The sequence below is a fragment of the Cygnus atratus genome, chromosome 9 (assembly GCF_013377495.2).
Source record: "Cygnus atratus isolate AKBS03 ecotype Queensland, Australia chromosome 9, CAtr_DNAZoo_HiC_assembly, whole genome shotgun sequence".
NCBI classification, from domain to species: Eukaryota; Metazoa; Chordata; class Aves; order Anseriformes; family Anatidae; genus Cygnus; species Cygnus atratus.
The window spans coordinates 25,406,039-25,429,291 of NC_066370.1; the positions used below are offsets into that span (position 1 = coordinate 25,406,039).

Consider the following 23,253-nt stretch of genomic DNA (forward strand, 5'->3'; position numbering starts at 1 on the left):
GTCTGCACTGCAGCAACTGCACAGCCAAGCAAGAGCTGACACAGTCCCCACGAGTGTGAGGTCTCTGTTCACAGCCGTGCATCTGAGCAGATACCGGCCACCAAAAGGGACGTGTGCCCGTCTTTCCTCCTCATCCCCTTGCCTGGCAGATGTGTTGCTGTCACCCATCTCTCCCCTTCCCTCACTCCAGCAGGGCCCGTGGCTGGGCTTTAATGAACGTGTAGCCCCACGTGAGCTCGTTTCCCGACAGCTCCTCACAGGGCCCATGAGCAGGCACCGAGCGAGGAAGCCGTCAGATGGTGGACGGTGGGAGAGGCACGAGGCGGGCCTGCAGCCATGAGGCGGGCCTGCAGCCATGAGGCGGGCCTGCAGCCCAGTCGCTATGCTGCGGCCCGGCAGTTGTCTGCGTTCCCCTTCAGTGCTGCCCGTGGTGAAAGCTGCAGCTGAGCAGGAAGCATGCTGTGTAACTGGAAATCTCCACAGCAATTCAGGAGAAGCAGCAATTATGAAACACATCATAGAATTTAAGCGGCCACCGCCTTACCTGCTGTGAATCCAGCTAGAAGCCATCAACAGTTCTCTAGGTAGCCAATACCAGGACCCATATTTACAGTTAGATTACAAGCTTACATCTCTAACTTGGCTGTATTTCTTTCAGTGGCTTTAGCTAAGTGCACGTTACTCAGTCCGTATGTGCTGAGATCTGCAAGTAGCCGCAGTGCATGCTAATGGGTGCTTCACCTCGCACCCTGTGCTCGCTGCTGGGGAAAAAGTCTGTGGGTGAGATGTCACAGACACACCATGGAGCCACTAAAAACAGCTGGTACACCAAGGGCTGGAAAGCATGTCAGCAATTTAATTACTTGGACTAGTTATTCTAAGGGATATAGCAGGTAGGAAAGCCCATTCGTGTAATCTGTGCTGGGGAAAAAAAAAAGGCTGTATATATTATAATTAATGATTATATTGTAGGCTGAGCCAGTAGCTTCCCCCTTATACTTTTACAGCTAAAGGGAGCCAGGAAGGATAGTTGCTGTTGGTATCTTTGCAGGTGTAGAATTATCCAACCAGGGAAATTGACTTGGGATGTTTTCAGCCTGGCTCTTGTGCCAACTGTACCCACATGTAAACTCTAAAAATTGCCAGTGGAGGTCCGAGAGGCTGAGGCTGGTAACTCCTGCAGGTTAACTGCGGGAATCATCCACAGTCTACGCCTCTGGGTTCTAAAACTGAACTCTGCAAATGGTTTCCACTGTGGTCAACTTTATTTCAGCACTAAACACAGCAAACTAAAGCATGTACTAAATTATGAGCATTATTGGTTTATCATAGCAGGAGAAATTAATTCTGTGTTCATTTATCATCTAGCTGTATGAGCAGAAGGATAAGGAGCTTTCAGTTATATTGTGAATTACCTCGTGATGAGAAGGGAATTAAAGAAACTCTCGTTTGAACTATAGTTAGTTACAAACGATGCAATGTTGAAATTGGAAACTGAAAGAGTAGATGCTTAAAAAGGTGCTTTTGAGATTTTAATCTTTTTATCATAGCTAGTTGCTCTACTGTACGCTGTAATAAATTAGAATAATTTGAATGCTCATTTGCGTAGCTCAAAAGGCAGTAGAAAAAATATGTTTGAGAGTTTTGCCCAGAGGCTGTTTGTGTTCTCAGCTTTGTGAATGCATTTGTTACATTTCCTAAATTGCGGGGGGGGAGCATAGGTTAAAGCAATGCTCTGTTCATTTAGATCCTACTGTGTGGTGCTATTTGTTAAATATGGTGCGGGCCCTTAGCAATGCGGCCCAACCAGTGCCAGCGTACTGGAGGCAGTGGAGCGGTGCGGAGCTCTTCAAAGCTCTCCTCTCCCTGCTGCTCAGCTCCATGCACAGCCTGTTTGTGTACGTGGTGGGCTGCAACAGCCTGGCAGGTTTGCAGAAACGATTCTCTTCCACCTTGGCCTTCGCTGCTGGCCAGCAGGTAGGCCTGCTCCCCGGCTGGTGGCTGGACTCCCTGGGCTCGAAGTGAGACCAAAGCACAGATGCTTTCTGTTGGCTTTCCTTCCCTGTGTGCCTGGGAGCATTCGCTGTTCTGCTGAGAACTGTCTGCTGTTGAACACCCAGGGGTCGTTCTGCGTCCATGCAGGACAGTGGTCCCCTGCAGTGAACCTGTGGCGGCTCACCAACCCACCTGTCACTGATCAGGTAATGTGAACGTACAGAATCATCCCCATGCATTGACACGGCTGTGCTTAATTCTTTCCCACCAGAAAGCAGGGAAGGCAACATCCAAATATAGCGCATCAGACGATGAAGAAAATCAGCAAAACTCTTCTGGAAAGGAAGCAGGGCAGCTCCACAGGTGAGCTAAGAATCACCACAATTTTATGTTTGGTTAGAGCTAGAGCATTGTTATTACTATTAATATGTATACGTCACTGCCTCAGATAAGTCTGTTTTTAAGAGCAAGGTATTTATGACACTGCTCTCGGTGTATATTTCGCTGTGACTGCTGTAGCCTGATATTCTGAATGTGCAGATTTTCATCGGTTGCAAATAGCAATTACCCTTAAACTGAAAAGAAATGTGGTAGTAATACTCTTCTAATGGAAAAATGCCAATCTACATTTTTCGTGCTGTAAATAGTGTTCAACGAAAGCTGCTTAGGCTAAATAAGGGTACATCACAGCCCGGCCAACTTTATTACATCTGAGAATGTAAAGAAAAAGCAATCAAAAAAGCACCATCGAGAACGCATTTGCTGTCACTGAAACGTTCCTTTCCAGATGCAGCTCAAAGCCGTCTGCATTGTTTTTGTCTATAAGAGCCACGGTGCGGCCATTTCATTATGTTGTAAATGAAAAATTTTGTGCGCTGTGACCGAAGGTAGAAGGGGAACAGTCATCTCGAAGATTGCTCAGAACCCTCTCGAAGGAGGCTTGCCCCATGGGGTTCCCTGTTTACTGCACCTTTCTTTTCAGCTTGAGTTGCACACGTGTTTTTCATTACTGATGGAAAAACATAAAGGGGATTCAAATATGCTTTAAATATTGAAAAATTCCTGCTTTGTTTTATATATTAAATATAATTCAGCAGACTGGCTCGTCGAAGAAAAACTGTGAAGCTGTGCCGAGCTCTGTCTGACCTGGTGGTGTACACAAACTCTGTGGCAGCCCAGGATATAGTAGATGATGGTAAGGATGCTGGTGCAAGACTTACACATGCATTTTTCTTCTCTGTTTTGATAGGAAGCATATCTGATCTCAGGGTTTCCTTCATATTTCAAAGATATTTTAAAAGCAGAATAGTAAGTTATTTATTCCATTTACTTACATATGGAGAAAGAGTAAAGCACCACCCCTCCCTTCTGTAGGAAATATCCTTTTCCCTTGGTTTCCTATAATATTCATGTTTTAGTAACAATATTAAAAATGATTTATTTATTTTTTTTTATTTCAGGAGAATGCTTTCCTGGTTTACAGTTTTATGGGAAGTGTTGTCATCATTTAATGTTATCAATTTTAAATAGTGTCTAGTAATACAATAAGGTTGAATTGTGATAAATAAATGCAATCCCTGCTGGTGGGCCCTTCTTCTCCCTGGTTGTAAGCTCCTCAGAAGGATGGTTTTGATTACACTTCCATTTGTAGATTTCTCTGCAGGTTGTTCATAGCAGTTGTATGCAGGGTTGTGCAGGAGAAAAGACCCCAGCAATTAGCATGAGCTTGTTTGGCTTTCATTGCAAGTCTTGAAACTTGTGGGTAGAACAGAAGACGCTTCTGGAAGGGAAAACTGCTATGCTTCAGTTACACAACATATGGTTTGAGTATGACAAGACGATCTATTGGTGTAAATTTGGGCTAAAACTAATGTTCCCCTTGGTTAATACCACTATAGCTGAGGTCTGAGTTCAGGCCTTCCTTCCCCAGGATTGCTTTGTAACTTGTTTGTTGATTAACAATGCACACAGGATCAACAGGGAACGTGCTGTCGTTCAGTGAAACAAGAGCCCACCAAGCAGTGCAGCAGAAGGCCGAACAGTTCATGCTTTACAACCAGAAGCAGCTTACAAGGGTCTACCCATCGGCATATCGGATCGACTCCAGCAACTTTAACCCTTTACCTTACTGGAATGTTGGTTGCCAGTTAGGTAGGTGCTGCACAATAGTCTTATTTCTCACTTCTTGTATTTGTGCTAAGTAAATATTATCTTTATAAGTGACACCTGAGTCTTCTCATTCAACAGTGGCACTAAACTACCAGTCTGAGGGACGTGTGATGCAATTAAATGAAGCAAAATTTAGGGTAAATGGCAACTGTGGTTATGTCCTCAAACCTCAGCAGATGTGCAAAGGTAATGTTCCACTATACATTTATTATTGTAAGTGTCAAACCTTTCAAAAAAAAACATTTTCCAAAAATGTTATTTTGGAGAAGTTGCTAAGACGCAAGAAAGACAAATAAGGACATATGTAGAATCTCTTTCACATTTCCATATATCTGTAAGCTTGTTTTGCTTCAGAATTCAGATATTGTCTTCAAAAACTGGTGTTTACCTCTCAGACTGTATAAGTACCGGTATGCAATTCCTTGTAGTTATTATAGACATATTTCCAGGGCTCCATCTTAATAAGCGTTTAAAAAGGAAAAAAAAGAAAAGGAGGTCCTAGGACAGCCAAACAAGAAGAGCAAGGCCCAGGACCACGTACCAGGACTTGCTCCAGCTGTCAAGCAATTCAATGGAATTAGCTTGTTCTCTTTAAAAGGAATTGGTTCCATCCTGAAAATTCTGTTATAACAGAAGCAAATGTTTTTCAGTGTTATGCAGTGCCAATCCTTCCACATTCAGAGGATTTTGGATCTGATTGCGTCCCTAGGCAATTTTCTTGTATCCCTAGGCAATTTTCTTTTAATGTGTCCATAGGCAATTTTCTCAATATGGCCATAAGAAGCAGTGGCAGGTATTCCAGAAGTGGCAGAGACAGTTTGGGAACTTGAAGCAGGCACAGTTGCTGAGGAACTCAGTCCTAGCTGCTTGTTTTTCTTAACATCCATGCAGGTGTGCAAGAAACACAATCAGAGTGGAGATCTAAGATATAACTATTTGTTTTTTTGAAGCTACTATGCTATAGAAGACAGTTTTTTTTTTCCAAATGAGTGTAAATCTTGCAAAACCCTCCTCTTGGTGGGGGTAGTCTTTCCGTCTTGTAATTGGGTAAAGAAAGGCTGCTAAGCTCAGAAAGGATTGGGGAAAAAAAAGAAAAAGTTTTAAAATTCGTTAACAGCTGCTCCATACTCTGCAAGTTAGTATAATGCCTGAATTTTGGCTAGGTGCATGCATCTTGGGGGGACGGTATTTATTCAGTGCATCTTTTTCCTTACCCTTGCTCTCCCTCCTTGCCAACTTTTAGGCACATTCAACCCCTACTCTGCCGATCCACTTCCTGCCAGTCCCAAAAAGCAGCTCATTCTGAAAATAATCAGTGGACAGCAGCTACCTAAGCCTCCTGACTCAATGTTGGGTGACAGAGGAGAGGTAAACTACACTGATACCAACAAATGCTTTTATCCTGGGGTCCTAGAGTGACATGGCAGCATTTGTCTCAAATAAATTTTCACCTTATTTAAATATACCAATAATTTCAGATGCTGTCAAGCTTTTGGTCACCAATACTACCTTTTCCCACAGAGTCTGTATCCTATACGTGATCTTTATGAACTAATTTGTTTCGTATTTTCAGCATGACCTCACTTTTTTTGAAAATAACTCATAACTGGCCATAGTTCTTGAGACTACAAATCACATATGATTGTGGTTCATGAAGCTATTTTGCATGATTGTACTGCTTGAAAATTCACATGATGAAAAGTTTTTGAATTCTTATATGAACTGAAATCAATTCTCTGCATGAGATTCCTTGAGAATTAACATTGACTGGTATCATTAGCTTGCTTTTAAAATACTGTTGTTTCCAAAAAAAACAGATAATAGATCCTTTTGTCGAGGTGGAAATTATTGGATTACCTGTTGACTGCTGTAAAGATCAGACCAGGGTGGTTGATGACAATGGTAAGATAATCTAGCTGATTTCCTTTTCTTAGAGTTAAATATTAAGTAATTATAAATGATTCAGTACCTGTTATTACTATCTAAATTGCATAGGTTTTTACCTGATGAAATCAAATGATTGTCTTTTAAATTAATTCTGCTTTCTAAGTAGAATTTCTGGTGTAGGGAGACAGGCAAGTGACAGGTAAAGGAAGAGAACTGTTCACCACAATATCTATCTACTGGATTGTTCTTAAATCTCCTTTAGGCAGAAATTCCAAGTATATTTTAAAATGTATAAAATACATGTTTAATTTCAAATGAAATGAATGCTTACCACAGTTCTGCAAAACAGCAGCCTGCCTTTCTATCCCTGCCAGCTACCCAACCAGAACCACTTTGTTTGTAAAAGCTGTTTAGGAGACAGATTTCTCTTGTTTTCAGTTATTTCTGTAGTGGAGATTATGAGAGATCCTAGATCTAGATGAGCAATAAATAATGAATATTCTTTTTTGTATTTGGTCTACTTGTTTCTAATGCCTCTTGCTATGCATCTTGAAAATTAAGGCTAGCACTTGCTATGGGTTTTTTTCACCAAATTTCTGCTCTGTTTTACAGGGTTTAATCCTGTTTGGGAGGAAACACTCACTTTTACCATTCACATGCCTGAAATAGCTTTGGTCCGATTTCTCGTTTGGGACCACGACCCTATTGGGCGAGACTTCGTGGGACAAAGAACCGTGGCCTTTAGCAGCCTTGTGCCTGGTTAGTCTCACATGTTTTTCTCAAGTTAGAGATCTAACTGAAGATCAAAGGCCTTTGAATTTAAAGTTTAAGGCAAGGTCTCAGCATAGGATATATGCCTGTTTCTCTGAGACTTCATGTGTGATCTTGGACAGTTCTGTTACGTTAGTGTAGTGTATTCACTGTTACTTTAAGGAGTTTGGATGGCTGCACTTTTGGAAATTTCTGCTCTTGCCTCTAGCTTTGGGGCAATTTGTACTGGGCGGCTTGGAAATCTCATGAAGACATAATAGGATTTATTTAAGACAGCGGGTATATATATCTTTCACTTTTATAGACAGTCATTGCCAGTTATTCAGTAGAGTGCATACTGCTGAGTGTAATAATGCACTGTTATTACTTTACTAGGTTACCGCCATGTGTATTTAGAAGGACTGACAGAAGCATCCATATTTGTTCATATAACCATTAATGAAATCTATGGAAAGGTAGGTATATCTGGAAATGTACATACTCTTATGATTGTTACGTTTTAATTCTTCTGATAAAAATGGGTTTAAATGTACCAGAGAACCTCACAGGATTTGTGCTTTTTCTAAATATTTCTTATGGTTTGGGCGTTGTGGCATTCTGTACAGTGGATTAGTAGAGCCTAGCCCACTCTGCCGCGGACCAGTAATAAAGTTTAAAGAAGTTATTCGGGTCGTACAGCCATGGAAAAGCATAACGTCAGCTTCTCTGTTGTCCTTGAATTGATGTCTTCATTTCTACTGTTACCTATATAGATACCTACCTACACTGCTAAGCATCAACATGTTCAAGGAAGCGAACTACAATTCCCTATTCCTAGTGTTTTCTCTGAGGAGCACTGAGCCAGGGCACCCATTCACACCACACCTGTGTCCAGTAGAACCCTTGGCTCTCTCCAGCTGAGATATGGCAATAACAGTGCAGAGATGCTTCTGTCAGAGTGCTCAGGGAGCAGGAGGATATAGCCCATAATCCGGGTGGTTTTTTTTTAATTGCAGGCTGTAAGCATGGAAAGTGTAACGTGCTGTTACTCTACTCTTAGTATGCATGCATTACAAATGTGCTTACTGTTACCACCTAAGCATTATTTCACATCTAGATCCAGTGAGTACGTTTCTTTTTAAAATCAATTTTACTTCAGAAGTAAATGTTGAGGGCACTGCACTAGAACCTGGTATTCGGTAAGCTAGTTGTTGAATGCTTATATTATGGGAGTGATATTTACAGTTGATGTACTATTTACCTTGTTTGTTTGTGTCACGGTCTTGAAAACATTAGCCAAACATATCTGCATTTTTTGCCTTTCAGTGGAGCCCTTTAATCCTCAATCCCAGTTACACAATATTGCACTTTCTAGGAGCCACAAAGGTAGACTTCATTAGCATGCACTTTGCACTTGCTGGGCACAGATTTTCGAATGGTTCCTAATCGCATGATCTGTAACTACCAAACTACATCATTCTTCATTCAGACTCTGAAACATTTGAGTTTTGCTTTGATGAAGCCCATGCGTAGAACTCCAAATTAATGTCTAGCCTGTCACTGCAGTACATTTCTTACAGTCTTGTCACCTCTGATTAGGAGACTTGGAGCAAACCTCTCTTGTAATTGTGGCAGGCTGCCATCCTAATGAGGAGAAATACAGACATGCATGAATTCATGGAGACCTATGCTGATAGTTCCTCGGTCAGAGTAGATGTGTATTGCTTGGTGTGAATTTTTGCTTTGCTGCATTTTAACTTTGTATTCATCATTCATAAACGCTTAGAAAGCAACCGTTTTCACTGCATGCTTCTGTAGCAGTCTGAACTCACTTGGAAACCTGGTCATTCTTGTCTTTTCAGAATAAGCAGCTGATAGGACTCAGAGGGTTGTTTAACAAGAACCCTAAGCAAAACGCTGCTGAAACGAGCGGTCACTATGTACGGAAGCGATCTATTGGTGACCGGATTCTCCGGCGCACAGCTAGTGCACCTGCAAAAGGCAGAAAGAAAAGTAAAATGGGTTTTCTGGAAGCCACGGAAATTAAAGACAGTACCTCTGAACCAGCAGACCTGAAAGACAAAGAAGGAGTCGTAAGGCGTACAAGCCGGAGTTTGCAAGCCCGTCCTGCTTCTATGCCAGTGGACAAATACCTTCTGGTAGGACTGCCGTGCCCGGATAATGAAACTGCTCAAGATGCCAAAGGAAAAGAAAACACATCTGGTAAGAAACTTCCAAAATTACTTTTGGTGTACTAAGTTCAAATAGCCTATTGAAAGGCTCGGTTCTGCAATTTCTATGCAAGTAGTTCTGTTCAACTCAAATGAGTTACTGGGTGAAATGACACATGCCTGAGACTCTAGTATTTTTAACAGCTCACGTACGTTTTTAATCTCCTCAGACTCTCTGACAAGCATAACCCCTTCACTTGGGGTGACAGTGGAAAGCTGTCTCCAAACTAGGCAAATAAATTACAATAGGTTCTGGAAGTGGTCTTAAAAGGATGTTTTCCAAATTTCTCTTTGTAAGAAAGAAAAATTGTTTCTTTCTTTAAGAACATGTTCAATTAACCTTCATCAATTTCTGGTTTGCTACGGTCCATTTCCTTATGAAAACAGAGCTGCTGGCATGGTGTTTCTCCCTGTTTTCAAGGAGGAAGAAGTTAATGCAACATATGTGTTTGGATACAGTGTATGTAAAGACCAATGCAGACTTTCAAATAGATGTAAAAGGGGTGACAGTAGTGCAGACTGTATCCAACAGTCTCGATACTGTCCTTCTAAAGTAAACAAATTTAGTAACCAAAGTTACGTGGAAAGCGTACACGAATAAAATCTTGGTCTTTGTTGATGCACAACACAATTCTTAAAATGGATTTTTTCTAAGTGTTTTCAGCAACATTAGTCTGGCCTTTGAAATCCGGTACTTTGAAGTCAATCCCCTGACTACAGCAGTTAGCATGTTCGATGACCTGCCTAATAGTTGATTTACTGAAATATTTAAATAAGTCTAGAAAGCTTTGAATGCAATGGCTGTAATTCATTAGACCTGCTGTCTCCACCCTTAGCTTGTACCTAGTCTAGGACATCTACGCTGCTTTTGGGGGTTGTTTTTGTGTTTGTTTGGAAAGAGTGCGTGCACTCGTGCACGCCATCCCTGTGGGGCTGCAGGGCTGGCCAGGTGCTCTGGTTCTGGTTGCTCCTGGCAGCTCAGCGCTTTTGAGTTGGTCGCTGCAGGGCTGTGCCTGCTGGCACTGAGCAGCCAGAAGTGCTGGCCGCCTGCCTTGGTGAGAGAAGGAGAGCACACGGGGAACCTGGCTTGGGTGGCGAGGGGCAGAAGTGCTGCTCTGCCCTCAGTGTTCTCTGCTGTGGAGCAGCAGCTTCTGCCAGCCCAGGTGTTGCTCTGGAACAGGATAGTTACTGGGCACAGATGGAAGGTGTGGTTAAGCCATATTTGTTCTGCTTGCCTCTTTGTGCCTTTGAATGAACGTATAATCTGGACATCACCTTAGAAAAGAAGTTACTTAAGAGAAAGAGCAAGCAAAATTAAACCAAGTTTTTCAACCAACCTGAGAAGAAACTGTAGACAGGAAAAAGGAGGTCAACTCTGAAAATGCTGCATTTAAAATGGAATGATTTTCTCTGGATAACCATGCGAAGCTGATACAGCTCAGCCGTTCTTATCAATGGATGCAATAATTTCTTAGAGAGATTTCTTCCTAAAGATGCTTTAGATGAAGACAGAAAATCAATTTAGAAGAAACTTACACACCTATTTTTTTTATAAGCTGTGGGTGTTCACTTACAGCAAAATAACCTTTGAGAAAGCACAGGCCCTGGTGAGATGACCCAAGAAGTTGCCTCAGGGAGTAAATCCTGCCCCTTCTAGCTATGAGGGGACTAGATCCTGTCCATTGGAGCGCCTGTAGGGCTTGCTCTGTAACCCCTATAGAGGAGGACTGGCCACCTTAGACATAAAGAAATGAGACGTGAAGAAGAAATTCTAGATGGAGCCCTCTGCTGTAGCTGGAGGACCTTCCTGCTTCTCTGTACTGAAGGGCACGTCCCTCTCTGGTGGAAGCACTTACCTTCAGTCGTGGTGAGAAAAAATGTGACGGCTTTACGCATGTTCAGGATAAGGCTTGGGTATTCTCAAAGTAACTTCGGCCCAAATATTTCAGACTGGGAGGTGGCTTCACCCTCATGGAGGTACTAGTCAAACGAAGCGTTCGTTGTTGCAGGAATCAGTACAGAATGGAGAGGGCTGGCTGTCCAACAGGGATCTTTCTTGCCAAAATACCATAGCTAAACAGATCTGTCCTGCCTGGATGTATGCCAAGTAGGCTGGGTGCTGTCCATTTCCTCCTCTGTCCTTTGTAGGAAAAAAACACAAAACAACAACAACCTACAAATCAAAGAATTTTACATCTCTTCCAACCTTACGTAGGCACACTGTGGAAAGCTTGAGGAACTTTTCAGATTTTGGAGATCAGCCTTTAATGCCAGGCTCATTAAAAATCCCTCTTACCGTAACAGGGGGTTTCCAGGCACTGTTAACGAATGCTCCTAGGGTACCTCACTTCTAGTGAATGTGAGAAAGAGAATGTATTATACCAGGTTTTCTTCTCTATTCCCTGCTTAACTAAAAGCTCCATAGCTAGGAGTGAGTCTGGAGCTGGGATTTGGCATGTAAACACAAGTAAGATCTTGGCGGAAAAAATGTCGAATGTGTATTTTTCATGAAATTCAAATCTTGCTCTCTTATGAATGCAGCATGCTGGTGGAAGATCAAAAATTAAGTTCTTGGATTGAAATCTCTTAAAATAACTGTATGTAAAGAACATTGTGTGGAGTCCATCTACTTGATGCTTTTACTCAGAGCTCTTTTAAGCATGCATCTTGTTTCAAAGTGTTATGTTTTTAACAGAGCTGTTTTGTTCTGTCTTTATTGCCATGCTTCTTTATAGTACAAATCTGAATAGGAACACAGCTGAAGGTAATACCATGTGCAAGCTATGATATGGTGCCTCATTGACATTATTTGCAACAAATATTACATCACGTGCTTGATGTAATAGACATTCCAAGGAAGCTTCAGTGAAGTGCCTGCAGTTGTATTTTTCCATTTCTCCATATCACACAGATAATTTGGGCCAAGCCCGCACAACTCCATAATTGAGTTCTGTCACAGCTGTACCTAAGTTTGCATTTTCCATTCGTCTGTCTAAGGACAAAATAGTTGTGAATAACCAGAATGCAAATGTTGTATGCAACTAACATCTTTCTTATTTAATTTAGCCAACAGTGATGGCAATAAAAATGAGAAGGAAACGAACTTGAAAGAATCTGTTTTCATCTGTTCTGAGAAAACAGCAAATATTTCAAATTCGGCTTCTCCCTTTGGAAAGGAGAAGGCCCAGAAGGAAACGACAGTTGATTCTTCCTTAGTACCACCTCTCCAGGAACAACATGAAAATTCAGTTTTCACAAGTGGTGTAGCTGAAACAAATCACCTCAAAGGCTATGAAGAAAATCATCTTTCTGGTGAAACTGTCCCTCCAGTGCAGGCCTCTCATTTTGAGCTTGTCACAGAAAAAATAGAAGACAAAAACTGTGCAGACAATAAAAAGGAAGATGACACAAAAGAGACTAAGGAGGAGAAAACTCTTGTGGGGACTTTGCTTTCTGAAAAAGTAGAGGAGATGGAAAATCTCAACCACGACATCATCCAGAGAAGCACTGCAGCAGGTCTGTCTCTGACGGACACTTCCTCTCCTGCCTGCTCCGATGCTCCTGACTTACGTTCCACCTCAGCCATGCAAGACAGTGACATTTCTCGCCTCATAGAGGAAGTTTCTTTAGTGAGTGAGAGCGAGCTGGATAGTGCTGTCTCAGCTCTGATCAGGCAGCTGGATGTCACAGACGCCCAAACCAATCTCACTGTGCTCTCAGGCCTCCATGGCACTGGCAGCCAGACCTTCAGCGCCATGCCTGCGCGCCCCTGCGTGCTTACTGCAGAACTTAACACTCCCTGTAAAAATGACTTTATTAGCACGAAATCCATCAAATCCCCATTGTTCTCAACTCCAGATCCAGCCCTGTTCTCCAGCCCCGAGACTGCAGAGTATTCTGTGTACGCAATTATCCACGAAACGTCTCGTACGCCACCTTCTGAATATAAGACACACGGTGGATTAGTTTGCAAGAAAAAGTCAAACAGTGTAGAAAATAACGTGCCTAGCACACCTTGTTCTTCACCTCTCTCTTTGCCAAGTGCAGATCCCAAAAGGAAATGTGGAATGAGCTGGGAAGCCACCAAGTCTGCCAGCTCTCTTGCTTCCAGTAGCCTCATCTTTGAGGAGATGCTTGTGGACCCTCCCACGGGTGAGAATTCAGAAAGCAGCAGTCTTGTAGAAATCGATGGGGATTCTCAGGACCTCTTGGTAACTACATGTGAGTACAGGCGGGAAGACATGAGCCAGCTGGCCTCCCCTTTAAAACTGAGGCAGGAGCAGGACAGCAGGCGCTGCGGTGAGAGGACCTTTGGGAGCTGCGCAGCTGTTGAGCTCTGTGCTGCTGCCCTGGACTGCTCAGATAGCTTCAGGACTGCAGGGCGTAAACTCCCTTTTCCAGTCTGTGAAAACGTTGATTTTCTACATCACCATCATCACGCAGATAAACAGAAAGATACGACGTGTTCCTCCAAGGGATCCCAACTCAACGTACACTCATCGGTGCTCCAGAGTTCTTTGGCCTTCCCTCCCTCTTCAGCCGTCAAACAGACCAGCCCTTGCAAATCCAAGAGTCTCGGTGACTTGACGTCGGAGGATATTTCCTGCAATTTCGAAAGTAAGTATCAGTACATCAGTAGGAGCTTTGTCACGTCCGGCATGAGAGACAAGAAGCTTGCTGCTATGAAGACCACGAGACCCCATTCCACAGATGCTCTGACGGAACAGCTGAGAAAACTGGTGTCCCTGGACCAGGAGGACGGCCACCAGGTGCTGTATTCCAGGCAGATCGAGGAAGACTGCCCAAAGGCCCTGGTCAGAAAGCTGTCGTCCAGAAGCCAGAGCAGAGTGCGGAACATAGCCAGCCGCGCCAAGGAGAGGCAGGAAGCCGCCAGCAAGCAAAGGTCTTCGCACACAAGCAGCATAGCAGGGGTCGTGCTTCGGAACAAGCCTTCGGCGTCTCCTCACGTGATCAACAGGCATTCGACGGGCTCGTACATAGCCAGGTACCTGAGCAGCTTCCCCGGGGAGGATGTGGAGGGCCGAGGAATACCGGAGGGCGCCTGCGCTGCTCTGCACTACGGCTGCAGCGACCAGTTGTGTGCACGCAATTCCGTTCTGCAGCTGGAACCCAACAGTGATGATAAGCCAGAAATTTATTTCCTGCTGAGGCTGTAGATTGTATAAATGTACATCTTCAATGTTTACAAACTATTTCAATGAAATGAAGGATTTTTAGCAAGAAGTACTGTTTTGAGGGTTGTTTAAATTATTTAGAAATGCAATTTCATGCTAGTGATTCGGCTGTGATTTAATGTTCCCTTTCCTGTCAACGCTTATGTAAATAGAAACTGTGCTCCGTCCTTCTGTATGTATTACTTTAATTTAGAAATTATAAAAGGAAGTAGTCTGAGGACTATTTGCATGCAATAAGCATCTGTATTTGTAATGCACCGCGTTTTAACAGATGAGCACATCTGCGTTCAAGAGCATAACGTTGCAATGAATGCAAGAGTATTTTCCTGTTTTCCTGAAGCCCTACTGTTTGGGAAAAAAATTGTGATCCCTTTTGGCCTTTCATGCAATTTCTACTAAGTGTGGTGCTTTCTGTTCTTGGTAATTCCTTTGGGGTTCAGTTTCTGAACTAGGACTCAGACCCTTGCTTAGTACCGTTGTTTTCACTCTACCTGTACTCAGTTGTTAGCGTTTATTTTCCATGTTTCCATGTAGGAGCTGTGATTCTACAAGAAACAATTTGTAGAACTAGGGTTAGTCCAAATTCGTGAGTGATGCATAGGTCTGTCTCCTGCCCACTCTGTGAAGTATAGCAGCAGTTGTATTCTATTTTTGGCCGTGTGTGGAATGCTAATTTCAGGCCGGAGTGGAACGTGGGAGTAATCCAGCATTTATCAACTGAAAACATTTAATTTCTGCATATTTTGTTACGTACTTCTGCTATTGGTTGTGTTTGTAGCTTCAATATGGTAGCAGATCTGTTTTCTGTATATTTGTAATTTTATTGTTAAATTGTTGACAGTCAGTGGGATATTTAAAGCTGACATGGTGTAGAGTAACTATTTTGACTGTCCTTCATCTTTTTCTATGAACATTGAAAGTGAATTGAGTGAGTAATCTCAAACACCTGAGGCTTCCCTGCAGGGAGCAACATAGCTTTATTTTGGTTTAAAGATATTCTTTGTCTTCACTGTAAGTTTTTTTCTTATGTGTAAAAGATGTACCTTTTACCTCTTTCTTTTTGTAATGCAGAGTATTATTCTTGAGAACATCATTAAAATAGATTTTTAAGCACCTGGTTACATGTTTACTGAAACCGTAGCAAATGCAATTATGGTTAAAATAACAGTAGTGATTGCACACGTCTGTCTTGCCGTGAGCTTGCAATAAACTTTCAGAAAGGGGGAAATTCCATCATTTCAAGTGATGGTGATGTTTCTTGGCTAGAAACTTGCAGCTGAGCTCCTCTCTTCTCTGGATAGGAAGCCAGGTTTACTGAGAATGTCTAACTACCTGTCTATCCCTAATTCCCAATAGGATTTTTTTTTAAGTTCTTTCTTTAGAAGGTGGATTTAGTTTTGTAATTATAATTTGCATTTTTTTTCCTTTTGGGCTTCACTGTACTTTTTTCATGTACTTTTCCTTGCCTCCATCTTACCTTGCTGTCCAGGTCAGAAATGTGCTCTGTTTATTGTTTAGCATTCCTTAAATTCCTGTGGAGTCTTCAAATCCTGGTCATTACTGATTTAACATTTTTTTCATGTCACTGATACAGCACAGGGCCAGCGTTAAGTCTTACAGGACTCCCATGCCCCTGCCCGGGCTCACCACCGGCTCGCCGTCTGCAGCTCCCTTTGGAGATTCTGCTCTTAACCGGCGTTGTGCTCTTCCAGCAAGTGTCATAATGATCGCGTGTCATTCAAGTCCTACTGAAGATATCACGAAGCATCTGACTAAATGCTTTATGGAGGACTAAACACAAATCATTCTCGCTCTTACTGTGGGCACCGAATTTTCATAATCTTGTGTTAAAAAATAAAAGCAACAACCAGAGGTTCTCCAGATGTATGCCAGGATGGGGGGTCAGTTCCTTGGGTACTTATCAAAAGCCATTCAAAAAAAAAAAAAAAGGCTGTTCAGAAGGATAACTCTGGAGATGAAGTTTGATTCAAAGCATGCTTGAGGTTTCTTGTACTTTGCCATATCTGATCTTCAAATACAGGCAAAGCTGAGTAAAGGAGGTGGTGATTAATACCCTTGTAGTCATTTTGTCTTGGGAACCTAGTATTAAATATTTAAAATATACGCCTAGTCTTCGAGGTGAGGGTGCATGTGCTGTTTGGAATGCATTTAAATAAATAGTAGCTGTACTGACCTGCGCACCCCTTTGTTTTCCTGCAGCTTGAGTGCGAACAGCATCTGCATAAAATGAGGCTTCCGCATTAATCAGCTGCACTCCTAATCCTGGAAGGATTTCTGCTTCCAGCTGCTGGTCCATGGGCAAAGGCTCGGCCCACCTGACTGCGTGCAGCCCTCTGGAAGCAGCTCTCCCATCGTGGGGTGCACGGGGTGCCTGTTCCCACCGCCCTGCCGCCAGCTCTCCCGAGCCCAGGGCAGCCTGGAGGCAGCCGCGGTGCTGGCTCCGTCCTGCACACATTCAGGCAGCGTGAGCAGGGGGAAGCTGAGGAGATGTCATGTCAGGTGGAGAAATGTGGTGCCTCCAGAAAGTCTCTGCTCCTCTCCAGAGAGCTTGTGCTCAGCTAGGAAGTTTGAGCTGAACACAGGGAGTCTGCTAAAAGAATAAAAAACAAAATAGTTTGGGATAAGACTACTAGCATCCTCTGAGGGCTAAAGGGGACAAAGACAATAAAATCCCAGGGTCATGTGAGTAAAGCCAGGAGAAGAAGAGTTAAAATTGCATTAAAATTCACCAAGTGCTTCTGTAGTGGAATCGTATGTGACCTTTGTGTTGCAGCAGGATCCCTTTACAGCCAGAGCAGTGTGAGGGAAGGCTGCAGAGGAATTTTCTGCATTTCCGTGATGCCAATGTATGCTTTCATAAGATGAAACAAGATTTACTCATTAATATTGTTTCTAATGTGAAAGAGGAATCCTCAGCAGTCTCCTTTGCCTTTGGTCTCCAAGTGCAGCCTCTGTACCAAGCACAATATTGAGCCAGCTTTCCAGCAGGGGGACTGCTAGACTTGACAGCAGGAGCGAAGGGAAAAGGCCTGATGCACACGTCTGGTAAATCGTCCCTTTTATTTCCTTGCTGAAAAGCTTTTTTTTTTTTTTTTTTTTTTTAACTCAAAATTTGTGAGCGTGTGTTTCTTTTGCCAGCAATTCAAGTTCATGCATTATCGGGCCAGCGGGATGCGAGCCCTTCTCTGCTGTAGGTCTTTGGTAGGCATCATGCAGAAGGAAACAGCCCAGAGCCACATGAAATGGTCTGCATCTCTTGGATGGCTTTGACGGCACCTTCTGTTGCACGTAGTAGAGTTGCTAAATGTTTACCAGGATGAAGAAATAAAAGTAGCAGTTGACTTCCACTTCTGAATGTGGAGTTTTAAACAGGCAATAAGTTTCTGCATTTCATTTGAGCTATAACAGTATAAATGAGATGACAATTTTTGTTGCTGCCCGTCCATATCAAATATATATTCATTTGATTTGAAGTGAAAGAGTTGTGGGGAAAGTGATGGCGTGACTTGTGGAAAACAATGCCATAAGCATAAGTTTCTCATTTTGTACCAGACCAGCAGCTCCAGGCTCCATCAGCCTCCGAAGTTCCCATGATATTCTGGACAGGCGTTGGTGAGGTCTCCAGCAATCTCTCTTCTTCCTCCTGGCTGCAGAGGCAGGCAGCAGGAGGTATTTCTTCCTGCCAGATGGGTAAAATGACTCTCCTGCTGTTCAGTCAAAGGACTATGTCCAATTGCCTTGGCAGCAGGAATAAGACCAAGCAAATCTTTGCCTCCCAGAGCCACAGCACCAAAATCAATGCCATTTCATTAAGCGGTGCGTGGTCACAGTGTTGGCAGTGCCAACTGTGTCCTGTACTGCTGAGCAGTACCGGTTCTGCTCCAGGTGTTGCTGAAGGCAGAGAGGGAGGACGATGCAAGCTTGGTGCTGAGGTCCAGTGAGTGCTGGGCTGGTTCCTATCAAAGCAGGCTACGCAGGAAGGTAATGCTCAAAGGGGGATTTGCAAGAGGATAGTTCATGCCCATAAAGTAAGCAGGAAGGATGCGACGGTGGCAAGAAAACTAATTGGGATGCTACAGACTCATTACCTCTCCAGGGACTTGTAACTAAGCAGCATTTTTGGATGAGTCTCTGCTTGTTGGGTGATCTTCAGCCACCTCAGATTTAGAAACCCCGAAGGCAGGAGCAGGGTGTTCCTCTGCAGGAGCAGGACGCCGGCCTCACGGGGGCCGATCCTCCAGCTCTGCCCGGCAGTGCCAGCTTGGGCTGCGCTCGGCCGCTTTCGCTGTGAGGTCTCAGACACGGGTCCCGTGTCCTAGGGTTTTGTCATTTCCAGAGGCAGAGTAGTGTGGCAAGGCTTGGGAGAGCTCATCTGTATTTCCTATCCTCTCTGGGTGTTGACAGATGGAAATTTGCTTCTTGCCTATTGTTTTTAAGATCCAGATTGGTTTAGAGCAACAGGTTGCTGTAATGCCAGGAGTACAGCAGGCTGGTACTTAAACATAGAAAAATAATCCTAACAGAAAGCACACTTGACGTGTTTATCACTTTACGTTGACCTAAGCAGGATTACTTGACGTGTAAGTCAGTTAAAGCCTCTATGGCTTCTTCTCAACCTGAATTATCCTGTTAGAGCTGGAAGTGAAGCTCTGAGGGCAGGAGCTGCACACTGCAGCGTTGTGCAGCGTGCCAGAGAGCAGCTCTCCTCCTCGTCTCCATCTCTTTGGGACACAAATTGCTTCAGGATTCTTCTAATATTGCAGTCTCTCATTAAATTACCAAAAAAGTCCTGTTTTGCAGCCACAGCCCTACTGCTTTCAGATAAGTGGATATCCTTACACCTGTACTGAAACAGTTGGTATTTTTTTTCTTCTTAGGAAACACAGTTGAGCTCTTTCATTTCTAAACAATTGTTTGCTGGTCTCGTTGTGGTCTGAATTGCTTCTCTTTATTTATATAAGTTCAAATGTATATAATATATATGGGGGGGGGGGGGGCAGACTACCTCCAGAAAGCCCTGTTGTTTCTCTTTTTTCTTCCTTTTGTCTTTAAGCCTAAGAAAAAGCAGCTGCCAGCACGTTCAGCTGCTGGCAAGTAAAGCACTGTCAGCAAGTCTGACTTGCTGTGAAATATTAGTAAACAAGTAGTTACGTTAGTGGTAGCCAAGTTTAACAAGATCTCCGCTTATTATCCTGTCATTTTTTGTGAAAGAATATGCCATCGCTGTCAGATCCATCTGCTCAACTGCACAGCCCGTGCATACAAATCGCCTCGTCTCACACGTGGGGAGAGGTTTCGGAGAAACCTGAAACTGGGAACGAAGGATGAATAGGAGAGCTGTTCGTAAACGGAACTCAGTGTCGATAACTGACCGCCTGGTCGAGAGCAGACGGGTGCTGCTGTGTTGTGTAGCTGTGAAAAGCCAGCTAGCTGGCCCAATGCAAATGTGATTTGTTGTAGCCTGCGTAGATCAAACGTTACCTGCTGCTCGGTTCGTCACAAATGGCACGAGGAGGAGGCAGAGGAGAGAAGATGGCTGGGAAAAGCCATAGAAGAAAAGCATGCAGACAGGTATCTGTTTAAGCATTTCTTTTCAAAATAGATGAATTAATCTGATCATTTGCCATAAAAATCACTGCTGGTGTGGTTGGAATGCCTTTCATTGAAGGGAGGGTATGGAGAAAGTGAAAAAAATAGAGAAACTTCAAGGGATAAATATATACCCCGATAATATTCTGTTACTGTTCATCCTATTTCATCTAAGAGGTTGAAGCAAAACTTCTTGGCAAGAGCACAGCTGATGAATGGTCTGCGGCCAAACCAAGAGGTTGCCAACCCATGCTGCTGTACGTCGTGGTGGGGCAGGGGATGTGTGAGAACAGTGCTCCGGGACGAGGTGGTGTTCCCCTTCCTCTCGCGAAGGAGAGAACTCTGGAAGAGCAGTTGGGAAATCCAAATTGGCTGTCATGATATCTCAGCCATCTTCTATAAGTAAGACGTGGTTTGACTAATTCTAGCACCATTTTCTCCGCAGTGGTGAAGCCCTCTCCCATCGCAGTCACGCTGGACGTGGATGAGCTTGCCGGCTGCTCCAGGGCCCTGCTGAAACGAGTGGAGGTGGCACGGGGCGAAGCTGACAGCAGAAGCGTGGTAGGATGCTGACGGTAACCTGGCTCCCTGAGCAGTGCTCGCACCTTTATGGAGCTGGACAGAATAACGAGATAGCTGCCAGCACACTTTCATTAACATTTAATAAGATGCTCACTCAGACATTAAGGATGGACCCAGCTTTGTGACTTCTGTGTGGCAAATTTAAGCGATGCCAACTGTCAAATGACTTTGCTGCAGGGACAATCTCGTATTTGCAGAGCAGACTTCTGTCAGCAAGTGTATTGTAATCCTGGTGCCTTTTGCAGTTTGGGCTTTTTACTTGCCTGTCAGTACAAGCCTTAATAACACTCTTAGCTCTAAACTGGAATAGATTCCTTCATTTCCCTGGGACTGGTTCAAACCTCAGTGTATTTAAGAGAACTGCTAGGAAATGCTCAGGAGTGTCAGGTTTGGAAGATTTAGTGAAGTCACATATTCTTTGGTGGTGTTCTTTCATCTAGAATTTTATTTCTGTTACCTATGTCCTGGTTCCTCTCCTTTTTGCTATTCCAAACTGTAGAGGAAGAGCTGTTGAATTACTAAGTATTTTACAATTTGTGTGAAACGGGCTTATGAGCTCAAAAAAAAAAAGTTATCGAACAATTTCTATTTGATTTTAGAAAAATAATCCAGCAAGCTGTCCTTCAGTCAAATTTCCCCTTCAGCCAACAAGCATCCTGCTGGAAAAGAACACGTGGGGACTTCCATTTACGGTTCTGGCCTGTCCATATGGCCCCTCCATGTGGCAACCTGGCATACATCGCTTTGCACTGTGAATTTATTATGTTGTCAAGATTCAATACACCTGTTTGTCCGTAGGAATAGTGTCACTCATAGGGAAACAAAACCCATCTGCATTCAGATATCATCATCCTTAGGAGCTGGCCAGTCATTCCCCAGCAGCAGAGAACGGACCATCAGGCAGGGAGCTTCCCAGCAGCTTTGTTCTTCTGGATAGGAGCATTTGAGGTAACACCCGATCTTTATTTTCCAACTCTTTTTGTAACTATGGAGACCAGGAGCTTCACAGAGAGCGAAGCAGAAGCTCCCGAGGTACAGCCAGAACTAGCTCAGATGCTTTTCTCTCTCTTGGCCCCATTTAAACTCTTCCAGCTTTCCGGAAAATTGGGAAAAGGAAACGGAGTAGCATATGCAGAATAGTTTACTTCAGAAACATAGTATTCAGTGGCAAAACATGAATGCATCTGCATTTGAAAACAAAGGGTGACTTTCAAAATAACTGTCATGCACATCTGAAATCAGTGAGCTGTTGGATAGCAGCATCTACATCATCCAGCTTTCTCTGGTTGAATGCTGCTGTGATGGCATTCCAGCATGCCAAGCCCTGTTCAAAGGCAAGAGCTTTAGATGGTTAAATGCAGTGAAGCCTGTACGAGGCACTGCTGTTGTTAAGGATTTGTTCATCTGAAGTTCAGCACTTTGCCAAAGGTGTTACAGACGGCCCGTTGATGGTGCATAAAAAGCAGAGGGTGCAAGTCAGTTTTAGCTGTGGAGATATTGTTTAGGCCACCTTGTTTGTGGGAACAATCCTTAGCTAGCCAGGGGGTTGCGATGGGTAAGGTTTTATTGATTTAAAGGGATGCACCAGGGGATGCACTGGGGAAAATCAGTTTGCCTCACTGAAACTCCATTAATTTGTGATGCAATGAGTTTTCACGTAGCTGGAGACACAAATAATGAGTGTGATGAATATGGATGACTTCGGGTAGGAGTGGTTGTCCAAAAAGAAAAAAAAAAAAGTTATTTGGAAATGATCAGTACCCCTGTAGGATGATCAGGGAATGATCAGTTCTGTAGGATTTCAGCCCACCCGATACTCATCTGGTTTTGAAAACTGTTGCATGTGAAGCTTTAGTAGCTATGGGAGAATTGTTTTCTTTTCTCTCTGTTATACAGAATACCGAAGTTCCTGATGGCATAATAAATACGCCTGGAATAAATAAATAACTAATTCAGTGTAGCAGTAGTGCTAGTGACATAAAACATAAGTTAATAAACGACATCTGCTTAGACAGACTGAAGCCGTGCTTACTCTGCAAGCATTCGAAGTGCAGAGGGAGAGTTTTAGGCACCCTCTGCTACGAAGCCAAAGACCCCCTGGCAGTACTCTCGCCGACACGGCAGGACAGCGCTGGCTGTGCAGCGTGGGTGCCAGCGGGCGCCGCTCACCGCCCTCCATCCTGCCCTTCTGCTGCTGCGCGGCTGCTGCGAGCTCTCTGCGTCTGACCCTGCCGAGCTTCGCGTCCCTTCCTTCCCACGGCACCCCTTCACGAATCAGTGTGTGCCCCAAACCCCGTGGCTTCTGAGCAGCCTTGTGTCTCCTTTTGCTTTGGACAGGACTGTACTTCACGGTGGTTCCTATAACAGAGACCAGCTCAGTCTGCGCGCTCCTACAACGTGGCGCAGCCTTAACTGAGGAGCTGAGGACAAACCAGATCTATCCGAACATGCAGCCCACTAATAGAGTTCATGGGCAGCATTGGCATCATGCGCTGAGAAGGGTGAGACTGGAAATTAGTGGATTTAATGGGTTTCTTTAAGACTGGCCCTGAGTTAGCCGAGGAAATCAGCACTCTGACTTCCTGCGTGCTTTTGGATACTCGAGATATTGACAGAGAGAGCAAAGGCAGCTGTGTTCCTCAGATTGCTGGAAGGAAGCCCGTTTTCCTCCAGAGACCTCATCCTTATTATTATTATTTTAAATATATATGTGTGTGTATGTATGTATATATATGTGTGTATGTATATATATCCATATATATATATATGAGCACTGAGAGCCGCACATCCTCCTGACAGTCAAACTCCAGTGTCCTGCCTGGAGAAGAGGTCAG

At 43.7% G+C, this 23,253-nt stretch overlaps 1 protein-coding gene across 2 annotated transcripts in view; it reads left to right on the forward strand.

Moving 5' to 3' along the window:
* The window catches only part of PLCH1 (phospholipase C eta 1), a 60,798-nt gene extending 46,589 nt beyond the window's left edge, over positions 1 to 14,209 (forward strand). The window contains exons 13-23 of one of the 2 annotated variants that reach the window (XM_035566486.1): positions 2,267 to 2,358; positions 3,093 to 3,190; positions 3,967 to 4,146; positions 4,243 to 4,350; positions 5,408 to 5,532; positions 5,982 to 6,066; positions 6,664 to 6,810; positions 7,198 to 7,277; positions 8,128 to 8,187; positions 8,664 to 9,024; positions 12,099 to 14,209. In XM_035566486.1, coding sequence (XP_035422379.1) covers positions 2,267 to 2,358; positions 3,093 to 3,190; positions 3,967 to 4,146; positions 4,243 to 4,350; positions 5,408 to 5,532; positions 5,982 to 6,066; positions 6,664 to 6,810; positions 7,198 to 7,277; positions 8,128 to 8,187; positions 8,664 to 9,024; positions 12,099 to 14,209 — 3,447 coding nt within the window. The remainder of the gene's footprint in view (positions 1 to 2,266; positions 2,359 to 3,092; positions 3,191 to 3,966; positions 4,147 to 4,242; positions 4,351 to 5,407; positions 5,533 to 5,981; positions 6,067 to 6,663; positions 6,811 to 7,197; positions 7,278 to 8,127; positions 8,188 to 8,663; positions 9,025 to 12,098) is intronic. The other variant, XM_035566487.1, reaches the window with a different exon arrangement.
* The last annotated feature ends 9,044 nt before the right edge of the window (positions 14,210 to 23,253 follow it).